Source organism: Amia ocellicauda, chromosome 2 (genome assembly GCF_036373705.1).
Source record: "Amia ocellicauda isolate fAmiCal2 chromosome 2, fAmiCal2.hap1, whole genome shotgun sequence".
NCBI classification, from domain to species: domain Eukaryota; kingdom Metazoa; phylum Chordata; class Actinopteri; order Amiiformes; family Amiidae; genus Amia; species Amia ocellicauda.
Window position 1 is genome coordinate 63,114,029 of NC_089851.1, and position 25,751 is coordinate 63,139,779.

Sequence of the window (25,751 nt, forward strand, 5' to 3'; positions counted from 1 at the left end):
TGGATTGACCTCAATTGTAAGTGGTTTATTATGATCTGGGACTAAGGAAACACCTCTGGAGGGACCCAAACAATAAGCATGGATGCCTGTCAACATTTCCCCCCAAACAGTCTCACAGTATTTCAGGATATGTTGAAATCAATCAGTTCAGTTCAGTATATTATTCCCTTCCCTGAAATGAGATTCCCTTGTGTCAATGGACTTTTATTATTGTTGTTTGTGTGTGTTTGTTCCAGTTTAATGCATGTTTTTAATGCATCACAAGCCAGTCACAAGATTTTTGCTTATTGGTTTTGTGACTCCTCGATTATAAATTACATTTTTGTACACCGAGATGAAAAAATAAATAAACAGGAGAGAAGGCTGAACTCTCACGCAGGCAAACGCAGGCCTGGCTCCCAGCCTCCCGTCCCATGACTCGCGGACGTCAGGATGGATTTGGTTCTCTGTTCAGACATGATTTCAGCTGCAGTAATTCCTCCTGAACCCGGCTCTTTCTGTGCGGTGTTAATGAAGGCGCTAAGGCCACTCCCTGGGTGTGCCAAGCATCAGGTTCGAGTGACGAGTGTCTCTCGCCTTGATGAAGACAGAAATTATATGTCTGCTTTGCCAGCCTGCCTGCCTGCCTGTTTGTGGATTACCCAGCTCAGCTGGTGCGATCATGGCGGCGCTGAGCTGCTGTTCAGGATAATCCTCACCGTGCTCACTGTCCGTCATCCTGAAAATGTTGATGACGACGATGAAGATAATGGTAGCGCAGATATTTATTCCTGGCATGGCAGTGGCTCTCACTGAAATGTACTCTTGCCTCCAAATACATAATTTAAACCTTTAAAAAACATAGGTAAAAGAATTTGTTTTGTTCTGTATTTGTTTTTGTCTGAACTCACTTTATACATCCTGTTGAACTGTAGACTCCAAAATAGTCCTTGGGCTCAAATCCTCATGTATAAATCAACCGCAGTGCAAGACAATAATTACAGCAATTTTCTACTGGTTGGACTGTAGACAGCAGTATTAATGACAGCCTCCCTGTGTGATGTCACAAAGCTCACTACCTAATAGAAGGGTTTTTTCATTGCTGCCCCATTGACGAATGTACCTACTTACTGGAATAATTACATGGGAGAGAATCTAATTGCCAGCGTACTGCAGAGCTTGCCATCGGGAATTCTGTATTATGCTAAGCTGCGGGGACAAGATACACAGTTTGCCATGACAGAGGTGGACCTTGGCATGTAACACTTTGTCAGGGCTTTACTTTTGATGCTGATATAAAGCGTCAATAAAATCTCATTGACTCCTGTCTGCACACAAAGGGAGATTTTGTGTCAGCCCTGCGTCTGCTAATAAGGAACAAAAGAGAAAATCACCAGTATTATTTTCTTGTTCTTCTTCTCCTTTGCCTTCAGTTGTAAAATTTAAATCTCTCAACTAAAAAATACTTTTTTTTACAATGCCTTATTACAAGTTGTGGGTTTGTCATTACTCTCTGGGTAAAACATTGAAGCGAACAGCTAAACCAGCGATCATTTAATATAAGTTTGTTTTGTTTTTTAGTAGGAAGTTGTTGAAACCAAGATAAGAAAAATAGGGAAGCTGTTATTTCTGTTGCTTAACAATGTTTATCGTCCTGCAAGGAACAAAAATAAACTTGTAGAAACCATCTTGTGCAACTCAGATTGATGTCATCATTGTGGTCCCTGTAGTTAGGAGTTAAACACTGTGTGTTTAATGTGCAGTTCATTTGATTTTCCTTCTGGGATTGAGATTTTTTAACTGCACTTACATAATTTGTTTTTTACTGGTATATCCATTAGAAGAGGAATCAGACTTCAGAAAATACAGTAGATAGTAAGTCTACACTAAGAAGTGATTTCAGCACCTTTAAAGCAATGCTTTTGTCCAGAGTTATGCAATAAGAGGTTAATTCGCAGGTCATTTCAGCCTTCTGTCTCTCTGTCTCAGAACAGCGTTCAATGGAGGCACATTAACCACACATATGTCCTGTGAGTCTGTCTGGCGCAAGTGTCCTCCAGGAGGGTTGTGTGCCGACACATCACTGGCGTTCAATGAGTTCTAGGGCCCGGCAAACCTCAGCTCGGTGTTTGAATTACTTTTTTTTTTTTTTTTCTTTTTCGACCCCTTCTTCCACAATATTTCGTGAGAGCAGAAGCAAGGAAATAAGTCATGTGACCATAAAACCCACAACCTTGCCTCTAACATGTATGAGCTGTGATGGGCCTGGCAGCTTGGTCATACAGACACACATGAATGGCAGGAGGATGGCAGGGGCCAGTGAGGGCTGTGGGGCAGAGTTCTAAGAAAGCACACAAGCATTGAAATACCTGTTGACTTACGGGTTCATTTAAAGCATCTCTCCGCTCACTCTTTAAGAATCATGTCAAAAACTCTCGGCTGTTGTGGCTTGTCGTAGCTGCGGAGACATTCAAATTTCTTCCTGGAATGCGGTTTTCCTTTCTTTTTTCCCTTTTCCATTCCATTTGGGGGGATTCATAAACTCACGTGGAGACTGAAAGACAACTGTAAGGACTGTAAGTGTCGTTGTGATTGGTAACATCATGCAGGACAGTGGAACAGCCCCTCTGAGATGCAGAGGAGAACCAAAGCAAGAGAGATGTCCTGTTGTGAGACAGACTGCTAGATCTCATCACAGAAACCCGAGAGAGAGAGACTGCAGTTCACCGTTCTCGTTAGTGCCCATAAGATACATCACAAGCCACACAGGAAACAGGAGGGTAGAAAAGACCTTTGCTACACTACAACAACTGGGAAGAATGCTGTAAAAGCACAGAGCTGGCCCCAGGGAGGGATCTGGCAACTTAATTACTGGTATGAATTAGCATGTGCAGAGGCCGGCCCCACAGGTACACTCGGGAGACACGAGAACAGGCTCTGATCACAAAGACAGATCCCTCGGCGGAAGACAAACCGTGACGAGACAAAAGCGAGAGTCATTGCGCCCTAATGAGCCGACTCCTGAGGCTGGGCTCTGACTTGTCCTGTCCTTCAGACAGAGATCCACACGGATGTGTTCAGATGCTCTGCCTGCAGTGTGGCTTACAAAGCAACTACAATCGCAAACGGGTTTTGGCAATAATATGCAAGAAAGGAAACTAGTAATTATTTTGCAGAACAGTGTTTTACATTTAAAATAGTTACACTCTCTGTTAATAGTTGTGTGCCTGTGCTTGTGTGTGTACGTAGGTTGTCTTTAATGTGTCAACTTCAGTGTCAATGTTCCGAGAGCCTCCCTGTTATTCTAGACATGAAGGCAGGCTGTTGTGAACAGTTGTTTAGTTATTTTTAAGGCGGATCAGATACACAGGGGGCTGGAATGGAAACTGAGGAGATTCAGTCGGCAGCGTGGGTCCTGTACCTGTAATTCCTCAACAGGCTGGTCCATCTGCAGCCAAGTGTCACAAGCTGCTCTTTCATCTGACATCACCCACCTGATCCAGAAAAACACAAAACCACAAGTTTCACAGTTGCCCTAGCAGCTGAGCAGCCCACCTGTGCTTGAGACCTCCTTGGTTTGGCAAATTCCACGGAAGGTTTGACGCGAAGTTCATTATATCCCTTGTGCATTTGAACAAAATATTTTGTGCTTGTTTTTATGCGGCATTTGTATTAATGAATGTAAATAAAATCAAAGCATACTGATACTAAAATAAAGACGTGGTTATTTACCGTTTGCTTTTTCTGGCACTTAATAATGGCGTGTTAAAAGCACAACGAAAGAGACTGGAGGTGTGTAGGCCTTGAACACCATCTTATCACTGTCCATATTTATCTTGCAGGCAGTTGTGCGCTATCGAAAGCCCGGGCACAGGTTAGGTTTCTGTGTGTGTAAATATATATATATACACACTCACCTAAAGGATTATTAGGAACACCTGTTCAATTTCTCATTAATGCAATTATCTAACCAACCAATCACATGGCAGTTGCTTCAATGCATTTAGGGGTGTGGTCCTGGTCAAGACAATCTCCTGAACTCCAAACTGAATGTCTGAATGGGAAAGAAAGGTGATTTAAGCAATTTTGAGCGTGGCATGGTTGTTGGTGCCAGACGGGCCGGTCTGAGTATTTCACAATCTGCTCAGTTACTGGGATTTTCACGCACAACCATTTCTAGGGTTTACAAAGAATGGTGTGAAAAGGGAAAAACATCCAGTATGCGGCAGTCCTGTGGGGGTCGAAAATGCCTTGTTGATGCTAGAGGTCAGAGGAGAATGGGCCGACTGATTCAAGCTGATAGAAGAGCAACTTTGACTGAAATAACCACTCGTTACAACCGAGGTATGCAGCAAAGCATTTGTGAAGCCACAACACGTACAACCTTGAGGCGGATGGGCTACAACAACAGAAGACCCCACCGGGTACCACTCATCTCCACTACAAATAGGAAAAAGAGGCTACAATTTGCACAAGCTCACCAAAATTGGACAGTTGAAGACTGGAAAAATGTTGCCTGGTCTGATGAGTCTCGATTTCTGTTGAGACATTCAGATGGTAGAGTCAGAATTTGGCGTAAACAGAATGAGAACATGGATCCATCATGCCTTGTTACCACTGTGCAGGCTGGTGGTGGTGGTGGTGTAATGGTGTGGGGGATGTTTTCTTGGCACACTTTAGGCCCCTTAGTGCCAACTGGGCATCGTTTAAATGCCACGGCCTACCTGAGCATTGTTTCTGACCATGTCCATCCCTTTATGACCACCATGTGCCCATCCTCTGATGGCTACTTCCAGCAGGATAATGCACCATGTCACAAAGGTCGAATCATTTCAAATTGGTTTCTTGAACATGACAATGAGTTCACTGTCCTAAACTGGCCCCCACAGTCACCAGATCTCAACCCAATAGAGCATCTTTGGGATGTGGTGGAACGGGAGCTTCGTGCCCTGGATGTGCATCCCACAAATCTCCATCAACTGCAAGATGCTATCCTATCAATATGGGCCAACATTTCTAAAGAATGCTTTCAGCACCTTGTTGAATCAATGCCACGTAGAATTAAGGTGAAAGGGGGTCAAACACAGTATTAGTATGGTGTTCCTAATAATCCTTTAGGTGAGTGTATATATATATATATATATATATACAGTGAGGGAAAAAAGTATTTGATCCCCTGCTGATTTTGTACGTTTGCCCACTGACAAAGAAATGATCAGTCTATAATTGTAATAGTAGGTGTATTTTAACGGTGAGAGACAGAATAACAACAAAAAAATCCAGAAAAACGCATTTCAAAAAGTTATAAATTGATTTGCATGTTAATGAGTGAAATAAGTACCCCACAAGAGCTGCAGTTTTGGAGATGCTCTTGCCCAGTCGTCTAGCCATCACAATTTGGCCCTTGTCAAAGTCGCTCAGATCCTTACGCTTGCCCGTCTTTTCTGCTTCTAACACATCAACTTTGAGGACAAAATGTTCACTTGCTGCCTAATATATCCCACCCACTGACAGGTGCCATGATAACGACATTATCAGTGTTTTTCACTTCACCTGTCGGTGGCCATAATGTTATGGCTTATCGGTGTATATATACATATCAGGGAAGTGGCACAGGACACTTGCACAATAAGTCTGTCTTCCACAATGAAAGTGACTAGTGCAAGTCTAGCACAGAGCAAACCCTGCTGTACGGCCAAACAGAAACACTGCAGAGCAAGAACAGTTTCTTCTGTAGCAGGAGAGTGTGGGCTGGCAGTGGTTTGTTTTTCTTGGGACATCAGCCTTTCTTTAAAAAGTCTCTTATTGTTTCAGCAATTACCCTAAAATAAGAACAGTACAACCTAAATATATATACAAACTCCAAACCCAACAAAGTAAACTATTTGAATATCGGCGGGGTCTCTTTTTGATTATCCTCGTCAACCACAGCTGAGCGACAGCTCGGGTACATCCTGCCCGCAGTGTCATTTAAAGAAAGTAACAGGAAACAAGAGCAGCCTTATCAAGCCACATAAACACACACACACACACACACGCCTACGCGCCCACATACATTTTGTTTGTCTCCGTTTGCTCGTCTCTGTGCAGGATGATAAGGACAGTGAATACGAGTGAATACAGAAACATAAGTTGCCTATTGTTTCTCATACTTCCCTGCTCACACATCAGCTGAGTGCAGGGGATTCGAATGCTGGGATGTTTTTGTCAAGGTGTTCCCAGGGTAGTTGTTTGTGTTGTTTTACAATGTTGTTTTTTGTCATGGTTTAATGTTCTTAATCTCGGCATGCTGGACCCTGATCTCCACTGTGATTTGACCAAGGTACCAGAGAGTAAACATTGACATGGGTATGAATACTTTGCTCACCTCAACACAGCGACCCTCTCCATATACATCTACACCACGAGGCTGTTACAATCGAATCAGCAAAGACTTCCTCGGGAGTAATGCAGTCTGTCTGTACTGGAGCCCATGGTATTAATGCACCGTCTGGCAGGAAGGCGCTGGCAATCGAATGCCTTTAATGTCTTGAAGAAGATGGTCTGTGTAATGGGGTTACATGCATAAACCAATTATCACGTGTCTCTCTTCCATCCCTTCCTCTTCTCTCCACGCTGTTCCCTGTAGGGGCAGTTTCTGGTTTTCCCTTTCCTTCCACAGTAGGTGGGCTATTGTGTACATATCTACAGTGACCATACCGCATGAGAGTGGTCAAGCCAGGAGAGTGTTGCCTGAGACTGACTACGACAAGAACTCTCACAAGAACTAAAAGGTGCCGCAGAATAAAAAGAATAACGTATCCTTGGTTTGTCAGCATCTGTTGTGCGATTGCCGTGGGAGTGTGTGTGTGTGTGTGTGTGCTGACAGCGTCCTACACTGCGCAGGAACATTTAAGTAACTGTTCTGAAGCACTCTCTCTCTCTAAGTGCCACCAGTCCGTTTCGAAGCCGGCGTTGACCAATTTATTTTGTCTCCAACACAAACGCTGCTCCCGAGTGGATATCTGCCACAGCCTGTGCTTGTGAAAAGAAAAAGAAACATGTTTGCGAACAGAAGTGGTAAATAGTGCTTCTGTCACTGTAACTACACTTTTTCAGTTGGCATATTTCTCTTCAAGTGAAGAATTGTGTGCGCTTGTGTGTGTGTGTGTGTGTGTGTGTGTGTGTGTGTTTTTCCTCATGTCATTTCATGCTGTTAAAGATGACTCGAGTTGTGGCTCATGAAACCGTGGTCATCAGCTGTGATGAGCATCTGGTCTCCTGGATCAGAAGGACACTGTTTTCCCAGTGTGATATTTGAGTGCATATTTCTCAGGGTTTCAGCTCTACGGGCATGGAAAGAGATTTAAGTTTTATTGTTCCCTTAAGAACCACTGATGCCTCCGCATGTTATTAATGCTCTCTTTTAATCCAGCAACATTACTGGACATTGGAGACCAGCACAGTGACACATCACTCATTTCACCCTTTTTTTTATTTTGCTGACCATTTTTCTTTTCTTTCCCAAGGTTGCTTCTATAGATAAAATAAAGGAGGCAGCATTTGTTTTGTTGAGCCAAAAAACTGTTGTTCTGTGCTCCACACTTCAAGAAAGATATCGCTGCTCTAGAGGCAGTTCAGAGGAGAGCAACCAGACTTATTCCAGGTCTGAAGGGAATGTCCTACTGAGAGACTGAGGAACTGAACCTTTTCACCCTGGAACAGAGGAGACTACGTGGGGACTTGATCCAAGTCTTGAAAATCATGAAAGGCATCGACCACATCAAACCAGAGGAGCTTTTCCAGATCAGCAGAGACACACGCACCCGGGACACAAATGGAAATTGGGCTTCAAGGCATTCAAGACAGAAAACAGGAGACACTTCTTCACACAGAGAGGCGTCACAATCTGATCAAACTCCCCAGCGATGTGATTGAAGCAGAAAAGTTGGGAACATTTAAAAATAGACCACTTAATGGATCACTTAGTTATAAATGGACACCAAACGAGCACGATGGGGCGAATGGCCTCCTCTGTACACTTTCTTATGTTCTTTGATAAATGCCACTGACTTGACTTTTCTGTTTTCCTCCGGTAAGCCTGTTGGTTTAGTCTGGCAGAATTGAAGGCCACTGCGTAGTGCCAGGAGAGGTACTCACAGCTCGGGGGGGCCACTGGACTCTTTTAATGGCGTTTCACGCTGAGATTTGTTTCAGCCCTGCACTGCACTTCACCGGCACAGATCTGACACTGGAGCGCAGTCTCTGCAGGCCGCGGCTCCTTTCCTCCCAGCCCTCACAGCGTGCCGGGCTCTCTGGCAGGCTGCTGCTATTTGTCCTGGCAGGTGAACGTGTTTTGGAGAAATGTGCAGTGGGCGTAGCACTGCTGCCAAGGAGGAAACTCGGCGCACAGGCGGTGTTATGGGGAGTTATGTAACCGCGGCTCTGTTTCCCAGACAGCCGTTTGTTTCCTGATTCACGGCATTGGTGGGGCAAGCTGTCCGAAGAATCAAGTCAGACTCTCCGTGTCTAGGTGGTGCTGGTTTTTTGGCAGCCTGGGCTTTTGTGGGTCTCTCTCTGCTTCGGGGCCAGTGGCTGTTTTTCCGTGCAATGGTTTGACTGTGAAAGCTACCCATGTGTTTGTGTGCTGTGGGTGAACCCGAGCGGACAGTGTCGGATTGATGTCAAAGGCTCAGAAGGTCTGCAATTGACCTTTTGCAAAACCCCACCTACAAACTGTCCTTGTCCAATCCTACCTTAGCAACCGGTCACTACTCGAAGAAGGTCCGTCAAGCTTTCGTCATTAAGGCTCACAATGGTGAAACGGTGTGCGGCACCTGCAAACCCGACAGCAGGCACCCTACAAGTTTAGAGGGGGGATATTTTTGCTTTTGTCAACATTTATACATAATTATTCCTTGGACAACAATGTTATCTAACGCTGATGTTATAGTTATTTGTGCTAATGTGACCAATAATTTCGACTAACTTGCTACTACTAATGTTAGCTAGATAGTGTCGGGGCACTTGTAGGCAGGGACGTGCCTAGGGGTGGCCTGGGCCTGAAATTAGGCCGCCCCTACGAATCCTGTCAGCTCCCCCGCTAGCGTGAACGAAACACCGTCACCCCCCCAACTATAGTGAACGGCACTCTGTCAGAGCATTGATGATAGGATGGCCCCCCTCAATTTTCCCTGTGCCCCGACTCGGCCACCCCGTTGAACATTTTCTGGACACGCTGCTGCTCGTAGGCTTAACTTTAACAGGTGACTTTCTGCTAAAGTTGATAGGATGATGTTGACTGACAGATTTCTATAATAAGCTGTATAAACAGAACTGACCCGGCAGTGCAAGACAATGACTGCTCCACAAGGCTGTGCTGGTCGCATTTTGAGTTTCTCATTGTTTGATTGAGATCGGTATGCTTGTGCTTGTGTCCCCTTCCTTGTTGATTTGAATATTCTGAACATATCCTTTCACTGCATATTGCAGTCCCTTTTTGCCTCGATCTGGAGGATATCACAGAGGTAAAGAATCACTTACACTGAGCGGTAATGTGCTGCTTTTCCCCTCTATTGCTCGCTGTTTAAAGTAGATACCGCTGACAGAGCAGCGCAGCTTGACGGGCGCAGCAACAGTAACTGAGTGGGCTGGGCTTTTGCAAAAGGTCAATAAGGTGTAGTAGTTTAACCCCCTGAGCAGGTTCAAGGCAGAGGAGGTTCTGATGTTTGGTGTGAAACGGTGTGTCCCCTGGGGGTCTGCCAATCATGGGCATGCATAATGAGTCATCGAGCTCAATCCCAAATCAGTGCTTGTTTTGTGTGATTATTTTTTGGGAGGTGTTTAATTTTGAATGATTTTCTAATCTCATGCTGCTTGTACTTAATTTAATTCCATCTGATTGTTTTATGTGGCGGCACTATTTTTCCCATATAGAGGAGACTTGCGTGTGTGGTGTGCTAATGCTGGATGTCATCTCAGGACAGGCCTTCACAAACATTGAGACTCGACGCAGCCGTAGCAGCAGTGACACAAACTCAGTCGGAATCCGAGCGAAGCACCGCTCTGCCCCCTTGTGACAGAACAGGGCGTTGTGTCGTCCCACAGTAACAACAATAATAATAACAATGATGCCTTTTAAAGGGAAGCCGCCCTCAAGTGTTTCTAATCTAATCAGTTTTTTTGCGGAATCCTTTTTGACCATAATTGAAAAATCGTATATGTGTGTATAAACGACTCCTTTAAAAGAGTTTCCTTCCCGTCTGATTCATTATCAAGCATTTGCCTCCTGGATTATGACTGCATGAACATGCCCGATCTGTAATCTCCCCATCTCTGGGTTTCAGTGCAGTTCATTTTGTCTGATTTCCATCTCATAAGCATATTCGTTTTCTTCCTGTTTATGAAACATTTTGGTCTCGGTGACCCAGATACATCTACTGTTCATCCTCTCTCAGCTGTTCTTTGCTATGTCTTTGAAAATACAAATTATATATATAGCTATTTATATCATATTAAACTGCTTTACTTGGCAGTAAATCTGTATTTTGTTTAATCATGCTATTCCTGTATTTATGTTTTCTTTGTCTTATTGTACCCTGCCCTGATAAAGCAGCTTCTGTGTGTGTGTGTCTGTGTGTGTGTGTGTGTGTGTGTGTGTGTGTGTGTTTGTGTCAGAGAGAGAGAGGGAGAGGAGAGAGCTGCAGTGGTTTTACTGTTGTGCATTTCTTTTTCTCTGCTGTCCTGACTGACAGTGCACTCAATGCACAGCTGACGGAAAACTAATTAACTTAATAATGTGTGAGGGAATTGAACTTCTTCATCCGGCCACTAGGTGGACGTGTAATATTTTGAATACCAAGACTTTGTCTAAATTCTCCTCTTTTCTAATCTTTGTACCTTAAAAACACTGAGTAATGACCATTAAAAACAGGTGATTCTAATACTGAACATTCCCACACACCTGCAAAAACAGCCTTTTATTAATATGAAGGCAAATATTTATAATGTATGCGGTTAAACTAATTCACATAATGGAGAGCTTTTTGGTTGTGTGTGAACAACAGTAGTACAATGCTGAAGCATGCTGTGGATGACTGTATTTCTGTGAGTCTCTGTGAGGAGTATATTAATAATCTAGTGTTTGAAATCACCCATTTGATCTGAATAGTGCTGGAAAAAAGGCAAAGATTTTGGGTAGAGTTTGAGAATCTTCTTAGAAGTGACCAAAAGGGAAATAATATGTTGTTGTTGTTGTTTTCTTTAGATTTACTATTATTGGGGAATTTGTATTTCTTTCTTCTTTTGGGGTTAAATGTAAAGTGACGTTAAATCAGTTAATTGTGTTGATGTGTGTGAGTGACAAAGAGGCACAGAAGACAGGCAATAATAAGAAGTGCGTCTCAGATGACACGCCACAAATCAGACACATTGACTATGCGGATCTGACGGACAGGTTCACACGTGTACCAGGGTTTCAATAGTATTGTTGAATAGAAAACTATATATAGGTTAGTAGACGGCCTCTGCTAGTTGACTCAGTGGTCTAACCATCACTCACTGCTGGATCCTCTGCAATCCAGCTTCCACACAGCTCACTCCACTGAGATGGACTCCCTCAGCTGTGCTCGGGCAGCCTCCCTCTCCTCAGTCCTCATCCTCCTTGACCTCTCTGCAGCATTTGACACTGTCGATCACTCCATCCTCCTCTCCTGCCTCGCTGACCTCAGTATCTCTGGGACTGCTCTCCTCCTACCTCAGCAACCGGACCTACCAAGTAACATGGCGAGGTTCCTCATCCACCCCTGAACCTCTCCTCACAGACGTTCCCCAAGGCTCCGTCCTGGGCCCGCTCCTGTTCTCTCTCTACACTCGCTTCCTGGGCCCCCTCATCACATCCCATGGCTTTTCCTACCACTTCTATGCAGATGATGCCCAGATCTGGCTCCCGATACTGGCATGCATTCAATTCAAGACATTAACCCTCACCTACTGCTGTCTCAACCACACTGCACCAAGCTACCTTTAGATCCTCATCTCTCCATACATTCCCTCCAGACCACTGCAGTCTTCCGGTGCCAGAAGACTAACTCTGCCTCCTCTCCACTCCCCTTCCTCCAGAGCCGCTCCTTCTCATCCCTGGCCCCTAAGTGGTGGAATGACCTTCCCACTGAAGTCAAAACAGCAGAGTCTCTGACCTCCTTGCGGCGCTTACTCAAAACACATCTTTTCAGACTGTACTTAATTTAGTTCTTTACTCTCCTGTAAGATTGCACTTCAGTCAACGTTTTATCATACTTCTTGCCTAGTGTTACTAGTACTTGAATTATTTTGATCTCCCTATGCTCCCTTTCCCCTGGCCCTTGACTGTGATCTAAAATCTTGTCTGCACTCTGATTTTACAATCCAGGATGTAAGACCTCATATTGTATTCACTTGTGTAAACTTGTAAAATGTATTATGCTTTGAAGTTCACTGTATTATGTAAATTTGAATTTGTAATGACTTGTACTGAACTGTATTTTTTAACTCTGTATTACGCTTATATTTTGTAAGTCGCTCTGGATAAGGGTGTCTGCCAAGAAATAAATAATAATAATAATAATAATAATAATAATAATAATAATAATAACCCTTAGGAATCCAGTCGCAGACAGTGGCCGGCTTAATTGGGATACTATATTTTTGTGCCTTTTCAATGTTTGTGACGGCACAGTTCTCTGGCCAGGTCGCTCATGACAGTGTGTGGATGGTGCGCAGAGTGTTTTCGGTGCAGCTGCTGTAGAGGTACAGCAGCACAGCGCAGTGATTGTAAGGGCCCTTGCTTTACCACACTCATTGACCAGTGATGGCAAGGGTGGCACCTGCAGCTCAGCAGTGCCCCAGCCCTGTTCCCGCAGAGCGCAGAAGAAAAGGGTGCGACTCCTTGATTACAGTGACCTGCGGACGAGCAGTCTCCCCAGTCCTCAAGAGCATAACATCAGCAGAAGAAGAAGAAAGTCCCCTGTCTCCTGGACATGTCCATTTGTCAAAGAAGATGAATTGGGCTGTTTGGCTTGTGCTGGCATTCGAAGGCTTGGCAGGGTCTGACTGTATGACAGAATCAAAGCATGAACTGCTCCTGTTCAGTGGGCTTTCCTGATCTATCCTTGTCCCCGGTGGGGTTGTCCCTGCCTGGCACACTGGTGTCCTAGATAACAGAGAAGCACATATTGCTTGTGACAGAAAGCGGCGTGCCTGCTTTGCGCCGTCAAGAGCGGGCAATGACAGATGCTGAGGCCCGGAGCACCAGGCCCTCCTGGCTCTTATTCCGCTCCGCTGGAGAGACCAGCAGCGACAGCAGATAGCTGAGTCACGGGTTGCTGGTGTCAGTGTGACTCTCGTCAGCTCGGCTCTGCGGACGCTGTCTCTGTACTCACCCTCTCCCTTCTAAGATGTGACAGAAGGGCAGGAGGACAGGGCTGCTGTCAGGCCAGGGATTTTACCAGTATCAGTGCGACAACACCGGGAGTGAGGGTGTGTTTCAGGTCAGAGTGCTTCAGTATCTCCAGATCACAGACACACAGATGCTTTGCCTACTGAGTCACATATGACTGCAGATCAATAGTCTTCCAGCTCCTACTGCTTTAGCGAGATGCAGCTTCTCTGCTCGTGGTAATGGACAAGATTAACAGATCTGCTTGTGTGTGTGTGTGTGTGCAAGTGTGCGTGTGCATGTGCGTGTGTGTGTCTGTGCAGTGCATGTTAAACCTGTCAAAGGCTTCTCCCCGAGCTGCGATTCCTGGCTTTTCTTTTTGTTTTGCAAAGGAAAGATGGGTTTCTGCACAACTCCCCATTTCTGTGTAAGTGGGAATGTAGGCTCCTGCAGGGTGTTTTTATTTAGGAAGCACAAGACCTCATTTCAGACTCTGTGATGTGTTTCAGCCCGTCTCTGCCCAGCCTGTACTGACCTGGAGCCCCCCAGCGTCTGACCTGGAGCCCCCCAGCGCTGCCTGAGACCCCTGACCCGTGTCAAAGCGATGGCCCCTGAGCTGCACGTCTCCCCTCCGTGACAGATTTAGGACTGTAAACATCCGCCTGTTACCCAAACTGCTGAGCCTTCACTCCTGTCTTTATTATTTATAATGATTATTATTATTATTGATTTATTGGCAGACGCCCTTATCCAGGGTGGCTTACAGGTTACACAAACAATACAGAAGTGCAGTAATACAGTTCAAAATTCAATACAATTACAGTTGTAAAATGACAGAAATGTAGAAGTTAAAATAAATATAGATTAATATAATTAATATAAAATACCAGTCATACATCCTAGTTCAACTAGTAACCCGTGCGGAAATGATGCGGTGAAGTCCTGAGTGCAGAGGGGGAATCGCAGATAAACAGCAGGAGTCCTAGCAGCGTAAAAGGAGGCAGCTTAATAAAACACACACTGCTTTAACAGACGCACATGTAACATGTCCTCTCTGCCCTGTGCCGCAGTGCGAGTTGAGGTCATGTTTTGTTCACTTTTACCGGAAGATGAAAGTGCTTTTTTTGTGTGTTTGTTTATTCAAATGTCAGAGTTTCAATCAAATGAACTGCTGACATAACCACTGTGGAAAATTCCCATTAATATTTAAAATTTAAGAAGAAAAATGCTTTCAGCTGTACATTTTTTGTCAGTAAGAGTTAGCGGAGAGGAGTGGGGGGGACATTCAAACTGAAATAGAAAAGGCGTGTTTAAAGTAACTCTGGAGAGCGTCACGGCCGTGCTCTGAAACCCTGTGCCCCACAGCACCTTATCTGGGTACGACTGGACCTGCAGAGGAACGGGGAGCTGGAGTGGCTCAGTCTGGTGTTAACGCGGGGCCTGTGTGGCTCTCAGGGAAAGCCAAGAGAGTTCAGCACATCCTTCTCCTTCTCCCCAGACACTGACCTGGGAGGCAGGGGGACCTGGAGTGGCCTGCCCGCTGAGTAAGAAACACTAAAAGTTTCTGCACTTATTAGACTCCATACATTTTTCATGACCTGTCCATCTGTGTTTCCGGAGCGCGGCCCAGAATGGCAGCTGTGTTTGCGTGCAGGAGAGTTACTGTCTCGATTGCCTGTGGTGGCTTCTTAGCTGATGACCTGAGCGCGACTGGTGGGAGCATTGCGTCTTTCTGATACTGTCCTTTAAGGTCTCAAAGACAAATCCAGTCAGACAAATACAACATATACCACCTGAATGATTCGTCTGTGCAGCCTCCTGGCTTATCTTCTTCTGTTCTACTGCATTTCTATTCATTTATGAAAATAAGAGCCCAAAGATGAAAAACTGTTTGGTCCCCACTGTCTTCAAACAGCACTGGGCATAACAATAATACAGGGAAACAGAAGCAACTTAAAATACCAATAATGATATTTCTAACTAAATTTACACTAATAACAGGCTATCTATTTCTTCTTATAGAAAATACATTAATTGCTGATTCGGCTCCTACACGGATGTAAGGTGGTTATGGGCTGGTTACAGTTTAAAATAGTTTTGGTTCATGTCTGAAGACAAATGTAATCAACCATAACACAATAAAACACAAAAGATACCCAAACACTTCACATTGTTGTCCTTAAAAGAAGTGACCCCACCCCTACTGTCTTGACTTTTCAGCCGCATGTCGACGCGGCCGGTGAGAGTGAGTAAAACCTGCACACACAGCCTGGACTGACTCCGTTGTGTCAACAGTGACTGCCTTGGGCCGAGTCCAGGTCTGACACAGCGGGACCGGCGCGGTGGTTTCCAGATCGTATGCGGTGGGTGCCGCGCTCTGTCCCTCGGTCAGACTCCCTCACCTCGTCTGCTCTCTCTGTCACAGCGACCATGGGAGGAGCTGAGGGTTCGTCTCCGGTCTTAGTTTCTCCAGGAAATTGATGAGGTGGCTCAGATGTCAAAGCCTCTCTGGGAGGTGAGCTAAGGCCGCTGTCCTGATAATCTAATAGTGGATCAAGCTCTCCTGTGTGTGAGACAAACACAAGCGAAGGGAACATTCAGAACCTGTGACTGGGCCCTGATCCATCTCTGTTTATCTTCCAAAATATGATCATGATGCGTTGGCCTCTTCTGCATAGTTTTGTGTTTTTTAAATATGGCGGCTTTTGTAACATGGCAGAACATCGCTTTGAGTAGCTCCTTGCCTGATTGATGACATTCTGTATTTTTTTCAGTTTGAAAAGATCTGGCGAGAAATGGGAGTCAAGGTGACCTGTGTTAATTGTCACCAGAGTGTATTGAGTTTGTCTTGCTCAGCTATTTCAAGATCTGCTGTCCTAGTTTGAAATCGTTTCCACCACCTCATCTTATTTAGTTACCCTTTTTCTGTCTGTGTCTGTGTGTCAACGTGCGTACCAGGGAACGTCACGTAGCTGAAAATGACTGATGCTCTAGTGTGCTGTTCTCACAAAAGTGACTCTCCTACAAGCCATAAAAATAAACTCTCACACAGTGACCCCTCTGTCACTAGACTGTGGAGGAGCAGAAGAAAGGGCAGAGGAGGGTGTGACAATAATGGAGTTTAACAGTGAAAAAGTTGGGCTGGACTTTTTCATTTGTACTGTAAAAAATACATCCCCTAGACTGAGTGCTGAATTTCACGAATGGTGTGCCTGATTGTGAGTTAGCCAAGTGGAAACGCAGCCCTACGCACAACAGCTCAACAGGCCCGTTGTGTGTTGAGGAGTCAAGGCCCAGATGTCTTGTTTTACAGTCACAGGTTCAGGGCGCAGCTGCCGGCCGGTCAGCCCAAGGACGTGGCTTCCTGCCTCTTACTGGCACTCGTTATGGTCTTTTAATTGCTTTTTAGTTCCAAACGTCTTATTTTTTGCTGTTCCTCCCCTCTCACCATCCTTGCCGCTTTGAAGAGGTACGAGAGGTGAAAGATTTAGTGGGATTATCCTGTTTGCTTTGCACGATAGCTTAGAAGGTTCAGCTGAGCTTTTTATTTATTTATTGCAGTGTTTTTCAGGCAGCCAAGTGCCTTTTAAGGGGAAACTTTGAAAGCACCAAAAAAAAAATATATAGGGAGTGATTACTTTTCATATTAAAATCTTTTTCAAACAAACCTATTCTCTCCATACAAACTTGGCAAAAACCTCTTCAGTTTTCCTTGTTTCCAAACCAACGTTCCTAAACCCTTTGATTTTCATTTTCTCAGACCCACACAGACAAAACAAGCTACACAATCTCATAGCAGTTACAACTTATTTCTGAGCAGCTGTTTTCAGCCATTCAGCTGCATTTTGCACTCGAATGAAGTTCAGGGTTACATTTTGTTTAGGGTCCGAGCCCCCAGTCAGCGCATGCTTTCAGACGGGGTGCGATTCTACTTGGTAAATTAGACCAGTGTAATTGTTGATTGGGCGTAGTTTGGGGTTTTATGTCAGCTGAGGCTGGGGGTTTGTTTGTGTTTCTGCTGGATACTGCAGCATGAACATTGGGAACAGTGTGGAGTTGTGGGGGAAACGATTCGCTGTCCCCCACGTTATCTGTGGGCATCCCTGTGTGCGGTTGAGTCTGTGTGTTTGAGCTCCAGCTGCCCAGCTCTGCGACCCTCTCTCTCTCTCTCTCCCTCTCTCTCTCTCTCTCTCTCTCTCTCTCTCTCTCTCTCCCCCCCCCCTCCTACCAGGCACCATGACCTGCTGGCTCCAGCTCAGTGAGCCTGCCTCGGCTGCCTTGGCATGGTACTGCCCAGTCGAGTGGAAGCATTCGACCTGCGGAGAAGTTAATGAAAGCAGGCATGTGATTACTGTGAGGCACGGTGAAGGAGAGATGGAGCAGCATGGGAGGGGGGCAGGGATGGGGAGGGGAGGGGAGGGGAGGGGGCAGGTTGGCTTAGTGAGCCAATCCCTGGCAGGGACTGTGAGAGCACTCTCTGGTTTCCTTTTACAGCCTCTTGCCCACACGGGCTATTTTAGAGAGACAGCGTGCACAGCTGCACTTGACAGTCCGCAGCAGCAGTGCACAGTGTGCCGTATCTGTCATACAGCAGCGAGCGAGAGAGCGAGGGAAGAGCTCTGTGCTGCGTAGCCAGTGCAGGCTCCTGTGTGGGCTTGGACATATCACGGGGCATCCGAGCGAGTGGCCACTTTCTCTGAAAGACACGTGACTTTGCCGGGTCTGTCTGATTACCGAAGCCCTTGCCAGCTGTGCCCCTCAGCGCTGTGGGAGAGGTTCACCGCATGCAGAGGGTGTGAGGGCAGAGAGCTCCCAAGGGCAACGTGTGTGTGTTGACATTTTTGTAGATTTTTTCTGCTGCCTCCTGAAAGGATTTCTTTTCTCCCTGGAGAATGGTCCAGGTGGGCTACCTCTGAGCTTCGTCCTCAGAAGGACATAAAAGACATAATTGTTTGTTGTATACGTGTTTGTTTTTCTTTTTTTCCTTCTTTTTTCTCAACCCCCCTGTCGGGCATGCTTCACCCTGGTTGCTGCTTTGTTGCCTCCTGCAATCCATGAAGCGCTTTGGTAGTCTCAGGGGAAGCAAGAAACGAAAGGACCAGGACAGACGCACCGGCCGTCGGCAGTCAGAACCTCATGGCTTAAATGGTACTGTAAGCAAAAATGACACTTTTCTTTCTTATCGCAGTTTGTGCTTCTGGCATAGCAGTGTGGACACTGGCGCTGCGGAGACGCTTGTCCTATGTTTCAGATACTAGCGGGTGATGGACAGGCTGGATGCACATATTGGGGAAGGAGAGGAAGTCACACTCTATAGTTTCTCTCCTCACCTGCTGTGTAATACAATAGCAGTGCTTTAACACCGGCTGTAGTATCATAACAAAATGTGTTTATTATGACCACACACATTGTGTAGTTTCTGAGAGGGATGGCAAGAGTGGCAGAATACTTGTCGTTCTTAATGTGTTCCTAAATATAAACAGTGCTATTTTAGGGATGAGGGGAAGGAAGTGAGGGGAAACGAGTTGAACCTGTTAGTCTCGTGTCAGGTAGATGGTTTGGTTTTTATCGGAGTTGGTATTGAAGAAGTCTGACGAGCACCAGCGGCTGTGTGTGAATTGGAAACCAGGTAGAGGGGTTGTTGATGTAAAAAGTCAGTGACTATAATGTCACCAGCAGTTGAACCTGTGCAAGCAGGTCTTAGTGACTGAGCACAAAACGATATCCGTCCTGCATCCAATCACAGGTCTCAGCGTACCATGCCTGCCTGTGGAGCCAAATAGCTGCATGCTCTCCGTGCAACACCGGTTCAGACACTAGTAAATATTCACAAATTAACCGTGAATATCAGTAATGGTGTACAGAAATCTTGAAGCTCCAAGCAGCCTTCACGATTATAATAAAGTCCGTATTCCTTCTGCGAATCCATTGAAGATGAAGTACAGTTAAGGGCAATGGTCTGCAGTACATAGTGTAATGCAGTGGCCCTCCTGTTAAATAAAACACAACGCACAGAAACAGCCTCTCTTCTGCTCTTGCGATAGTAGACACTCTCAGACTTCATGGTGTTCTCCCTGTGGACAGGTCAGGCTATTTTTAAACCTCTCTTTTTAAATAGATGACCTGCTGTTTCTGAGAATAAGCGGCCCGGCTCCTGTGCCGTGCCTGGCCGAGCAGCGCCCCAAGAGGGACCAGCCTGACGCCCAAGGGGACGGAGCGAACGCAGCACTCTTAATCCCAGGGACGTGCTGTGAGCAGGGCCGAGGGCTCCGCAAAATCAGGGGGCTCTGATGAGTCTTTGTGCTGCAGTGGCAATCAGTTTGTCATCTATGTCTTGTAGCAGGACCTGAAAGTGAGATGTGTTGTTCTAAGGAACCCCCCATTGAAGGTAGGACTGGCGATTATTGAAGGGCTCCCTGTGGACCTGCAGCATGGTGCTGATGCAGTTATATTGTGCAGCTTGCTTGACAAGACTGTTTCCCCTGCTTTCTTGTGATGACCATAAAAGCTAGAGAAAAGATGCCACCTTCCCTAACAACAAACAAACCAGTCTGTTTACGATCTCGCTATAAAAAAGCAGCCAACGTTGTTTGGTTGTTGTTGTTTATGTTGTGTTGTCGTTGTTGTTGTTGTTTACTTCCTGTTGTCCAGGAAGAACACTTCAGCAGGGAGGGGAAATAACAGAATGATACTTTGAGTGGAGAAATGTCCAATTACGCTGGAGTAAATCTAGAGCCGCACGCCGTGTGCCAGTGGAGATGGTAGAACGAGGAGCTGCTGTAGCACTTATTTTAGCCTAATTAGCCTAATTTCCCTGGGTAATGAGCTGATCCTGGGTGAGTTAGGGTTACCGGACTCGTCTCCCGGAAGGATGGCCACATCAGTCCAGGCCAGGTTTCCAATTAAGAGGACACTGCTGAGGAAGATTGGACAGGCATGTTTATTTAAAGCCAGGTGAAGGTTATCGTAGTGGAAATTTTGTATTTATTGTTGTAAAAGTATCTTGTATTACCTACTGAGAAGTTGAGTAGGGCTCCCTGTTATTGCAGGGACATCTAATGCATGAAAATAACAAATGAGACAGCGTTTCAGCAGAGCTTTTTATAGTGTCCATCACAGCACCAATATTGCATATTGCATTCCTTTATTTAAGACTTACAGTGCGACAGTACAGGGCAGACAACCAGCAAATCAAAGTGAAAGACTGGAAATGTGCTTCTGGAGAAGGAAGGCTCATGTTTTTCCTATGAAATAATCATCTCTATTTGTTAATCAAAAAGAGGCTCAAAATCCAGACTGTAACAAAAATGACAGTACAATTGCTCCCTTGCAAAATTTGCTCCACATTTTTTCGATTTCCACATACAACCTCGGAGTCTAAGTGTGGACAAAACATGAATCCCTTTTCCCGACATGAACGACATCTTGCTCTGAGTTCCACCCTGCCTTGCTTTTCTGTAGACTGGGAGCAAATTCTAGCATCCAAATACTGCAGAATGGAAAGTGAAATTTGGAGAATTAGAACAAAAGTCTAATCGGTCCATTTCACATTTCGCCTTCCTTTGTGGAGTGGACACTTAGACCGAATGTTGTGTGTGTTGTTTGTGTGGAGATTGTTGTGAATATCATGGGGTGTTGATACTATCAGCCATAGCTCTGTGGAAGTGAATAGGCGTATTTTTCCCGGGTTCATGTGACATAACTTGAAACTGCTTTATTCAGATGCAGAGGGGTAAATTCAGCATTTCTAATAATAACAATAATAATAAATCATCATCATCATTTTTACATTTGTTTTAAAAGGTTTTCACATTTGCTTTTGCAGAAGCATGGTAAAAGTAGGGCAGCTGTGGTGATGCAGGGTGTCACTGCGTGGATGACACGGGGCAACACTATCTGCACACACTGATGTAACACCTTAGAATGTGTGTAACTGTTTCTGTGAACACTGTTTCGCACAGGTCCCCTCAACCTCCAAGAAGTGTGTCCACCTGTGTAACAGGGTCTCAATACCTCTTGAATGCACATTTGCATTACTTTATTTTCTCTCTATTGGGTGTGTCTCTTTAGCTGAACTGGTATCTTTTTGTTTCTGTACACATTTTCCGGGGAGCTTGCTCACTGTGTGTCTTTTCTGTGTGTGTGTTAGTTGTTTGCCAATGGCTTTATGTGTTTAAGAAACGTGCTTTTGATTGAGCTTACTGTGTGTGTGAAGTGTACTGGTGAGTGAATCTGCTGAAAGTGTACTGGCGGTGAAATCTGTGATGCTGTATCACTCTTGAGGGTCTAACAATGGCCTTTCCTGAGTGTTACACTTGGTTGTGATTCTGGTGTGTTCATTTACACTTTTATTTTGATTTCCCACTCTATTCCAGAGAAATTAAAGATTTGTTTAGGCCAAATATTTACCCCCCCCTCCTTCTCAATCATTAGTGCTGATAGCATTACAGAAATCCTTTTCAAAGCACTGCGAGTGGCAGGATGGAGCAGCATAAATCTCTTTCATATCCCTCCAAAATATGAAATTCTCAGTGTAGTTTTTAAACACCCAGATTAATTTGAAATGCATTAAGAAATAGGCAGTGATATGGTTTGTGATGGCACTGTTGAATAGAATTAGGGAGCTGAGTAAATTGTCAGCCTCTGTGCAGCACTCTGAGTGGTTTCTTTCCAGAGCAGCAGATTTAGCTGTATTGTATTATTTTATTTGTGAATCCGTCTCTCTGTCCTGCGCTCGTTCCGCAGCTAAAGCTGATCTCTCCGTTCTTTAGGGAAGAGTGCACTTCCAGCACATTAATGGTAACCTAATGCCTTTGAGGGCCGTTCATTTTGTCCACATAGTTTCAAGTGTGTTCTGCTGACTCCACAGTCAACACCTTGGACCTCTCTCTATATATATCTTCTCTGAATATGCTGACAGGATTACACAATGGTATTCAATTCAGTGTCATTGTTGGGCTGCTTACAAAATAGAGAAGAAAGACAAATTGCTGTGTCTGTCAGTGCATGTGGGTGATATTTTTAAACATGTCGTGTCGCATCATGTTTAGATGTTTTGTTTTCCTGAGCCGAGGTGGCATCAAGAGTCAGGAATGCAGTGAGGACCATTTTAAGTCCAGGATTGCTCAGATTTAATCTGTTTAATCCATTTAATTTATTTAATCTATTTTTTTAAGAAAAACATAACAGGAATCTAATTCACATTTGTTACATATTCTGCATGCCTTGCTAATCGCCTTTCCTCTGAGCTCAGAGGTGTAGATTGGTGTCAGACTGGGTTAAACTCAGGCACAAATGGGATGTATACACCATACCTTAGACTGTTGCTCCCAATCTGATTTACTTGAGCTAGTGGGGAAATGTGTGTTTGTGTCTTGTTGTTATTTTAATTGTGCACTGTGACCATTCGTGGGTGTGTAGTTTTTCGGTACTTTCTCTAGATATGGATATAGTGCCGATCGACAAGTCACGCCTCATAAGTGCGACTCCTGTGCACAGGGCCTTGCGTCTGAGAGGAATTTCACAGGCCATGTCTTATCATCTTATCATCGGCAGCGCATGTCAGCCACAGAGCTATAATAAGAAGTCTTCATGGTGGAAATGAACAGGCAAGACAGCCAAGATAAGGAGCTGAAGTGTCAAGAGATAATGGAAATACCAGCTTAACTGTTGTGTAGCACCAGGGTCCCTCCAGACTCTACAAATGCACCTCCCTAGAGGCCCTCCTCACAAATATAAATTATATGTCCTGTGTTTGTAGGAGCTTCGCAATAAGGCATCTTGGTCACTTCCATAACAATAGCCACTTTTAAGCCTGAACGAAAACTGTCGCCTGTCTCTGGGAGTGTGGCTTCGGAGTTTCCGGATGCGTTGTTTCATTACTTCCTGGAAGCAGACAGCGAAACAAACTACAGCTTTGGTAACACATGAGGTCTATATTTTTGTGAATCTGTGAGTTTGATGTTTTGATGTCTAGCGGGAACGGGAATTAAAACATCTTTAAAAAATGTAACAAGGAAAATCCAGAATTCCAGTGTGCGTTTGTGTATGTGTGTATACTCCTTACTTTTCTATACAGACGTGTGTTTGCTGTGAAATGCTGTTGTACACAAGGATCGCCACTTTGCAGGAGAGGTGAATGGTTGTGGTCTTTCTCCCTCAGAACCCTAAAGTGTCGGGGGAATTATAGGAGACTGCTGCAGCTCTTTCACAAGTTGTGTCCCAGTTATGTTCACCATTTCAAAGACACCTCCCTTATCTGTAGGAATTTCACTGCCCTGCTTTACCCATATTAACACAGGCTGTGAGGAGCCGGGGTTCAGCAGGTTTTAGTTTGTGTGTGTGTGTGTGTGTGTTTGTTAGTATTTTGTCCCACACAGGTGTCTGCAGTGACACAACAAAGCGCAGGTGTGCAAGGAGCCCTCTGTCTGACCTCTAAAAGAAACTGCGTAGTCACCCTTCCTGGCCTGTTTTTGCCGCGGTCATAAACAGAGCTCTGGCGGCGGCCCACAGCTGATTTACTGCAGCGCTGGCCCAGCCAAGAAATCTTCGAGGAACCGCGTTTCGTTCTGCACTCACTACAGACTTAAAGGGCCTGCTTATCCCCTCCTGTCCTCCCATAAACCCCCTGTGAAACCCCAGCACAGCCCAGGCAGCTGGCCGCACTTCAAGGTAAAGGCCCCTCAGATCAGAGCAGTACGTGACTTGGGAGATTTGCGCTTTAAAAGCCACCCGTCGGGAGCCGGCAGGGGACTTTGGCCGGCGGTGACAGAAATTTGTTTGGAGGGCTTAATGTTCTTTTCTCCTAGGGAACCTGCTTATTATTCTACATTTGCTTTATTCTCCATATTTTCATGTTTTCTGACAAAAGACCAGCTTAACTGCGTGGGTCAGATAGGTCACTGATTGTTATTGGGACTATGCAGCAGAGAAACATTTTTCTGGTGTATGTTTTGTTCTGCTTGTGGCCATGTTGTTTCGGGCCCTTGTTAAGAAGCCCTCCCAGGGTTGAGTGTCAGCTTGTCATCTGATGCAAAGTCATGCATTGCTTTGTTCAAGGAAAAGTTATTGTTTTGATTCATGTTAAGAGACCTCAATCCCTCGAGTCTTGATGTGATATATTATTCAGGCAAAGGTCTTCATGGCCAGCTTCTGTTCTTTCAGTTTTTCAGATTTTAACATCATACAGAAGTTAGTGTGTTGTGTTGGTTGATGGCTATTCACACAGGATTTGTTTTCCATTTTAGAAACTGTCGGGGGGAAGAAAAAAAAAAAACTTAAAAAAAATGTTTTCTTTGAAACTGATGTTCCGGTTTCAGTCACTTACATGTCCACCACATAGAGTAGGGCCATCATAGGAAGTTGGACGTGATTTAATTATGCTGCAGCGTCATTAAACTGCAGAACTTCCACCTGACTTTGGGAGACGTGTTGACTTTCAATTATTTATCTGAAATAAAGGGGAGCTCTGCTGGAATTTGCCTCCTGCTGTCACATAAACCAGGATTAGACTCTGTAGGACAGGGTCTGCTAATTTGGCCTTTTGCTCCTCTGGGCTGTTTAATTTCATTCCCAGCAGGTCCTTGGGGGTGAGAGTGTGTGTGTGTGCATGTGCATGTCTGTCTCTGTCTGTGTCTGTGTGCATGTGCTTGTGTGGGTGAGAGAGAGAATGTGTGAGAGTGTGCGTGTGTGTGTGTGTGTTTATGTTGGAGGGTGGGGGAGTTTCCACAATAAAAAAAGTAAAGCAGAAGAAAATGGACTCAGTACCGTCAGATTACTGGGGGGAAGAAACAAAACAAATATACTAACAAATGATTTGATTTCCATGCATGAATTGATGATGTTAACAAGTTCGTTCAGACCCTTGGGGATGTAATTCATCCTGGGCAGGACGTTGCCTCGTGCTGTCTCTGATTCGTGTGCATCAGCAGGTTGACTTGCTGTCCTTGTACAACAGATAAATAAAGCTAGGAAAGTTGCAGAAATTGAAATGTATCTTTATTGATCACAGACAGACTGGTGGAGAATCTGCAGTGTGTGCAAAACTGTGCAGAGGGACATGAAGTGCCAGATCTCCGATGAAGCAGCCGCTGGCACAGTCTGTGGGCTAGGTGGCAGTGCGGGGCCTTTTCTCCACAGTGTGGAGCTCAGAGGTGGAGCAGCATCCCTATCCAGCAGCACAAACAGCTGAGCTTTTCGTAAAGACACGGAGATTAATGGCCTCAGCCTTTGACTTCCTCTGGAGCCATGAGAAATGAGGGATGTACAGCACAGCAATATTGACCAACCCTCACCCTTGGAGACACTTTATGTATTTTACATATTTTAAATAATTAAACTGACCATTTGGAACTACTCCATTGTTTTGCTGCAAGTGTAG

The 25,751-nt window shown here is 45.0% G+C and overlaps 1 protein-coding gene across 5 annotated transcripts in view; it reads left to right on the top strand.

Moving 5' to 3' along the window:
- LOC136711845 (5'-AMP-activated protein kinase subunit gamma-2) overlaps positions 1–25,751 on the top strand; it is a 119,208-nt gene that overhangs the window by 39,412 nt on the left and 54,045 nt on the right. Inside the window, exon 1 of one of the 5 annotated variants that reach the window (XM_066688427.1) lies at positions 17,910–18,520. The exons of the other annotated variants lie outside the window; for them this stretch is intronic. Coding sequence (XP_066544524.1) covers positions 18,427–18,520 — 94 coding nt within the window. The 5' untranslated portion in view covers positions 17,910–18,426. Of the gene's footprint in view, positions 1–17,909; positions 18,521–25,751 lie in introns of those variants that run through there. 5 annotated transcript variants of the gene reach the window in all.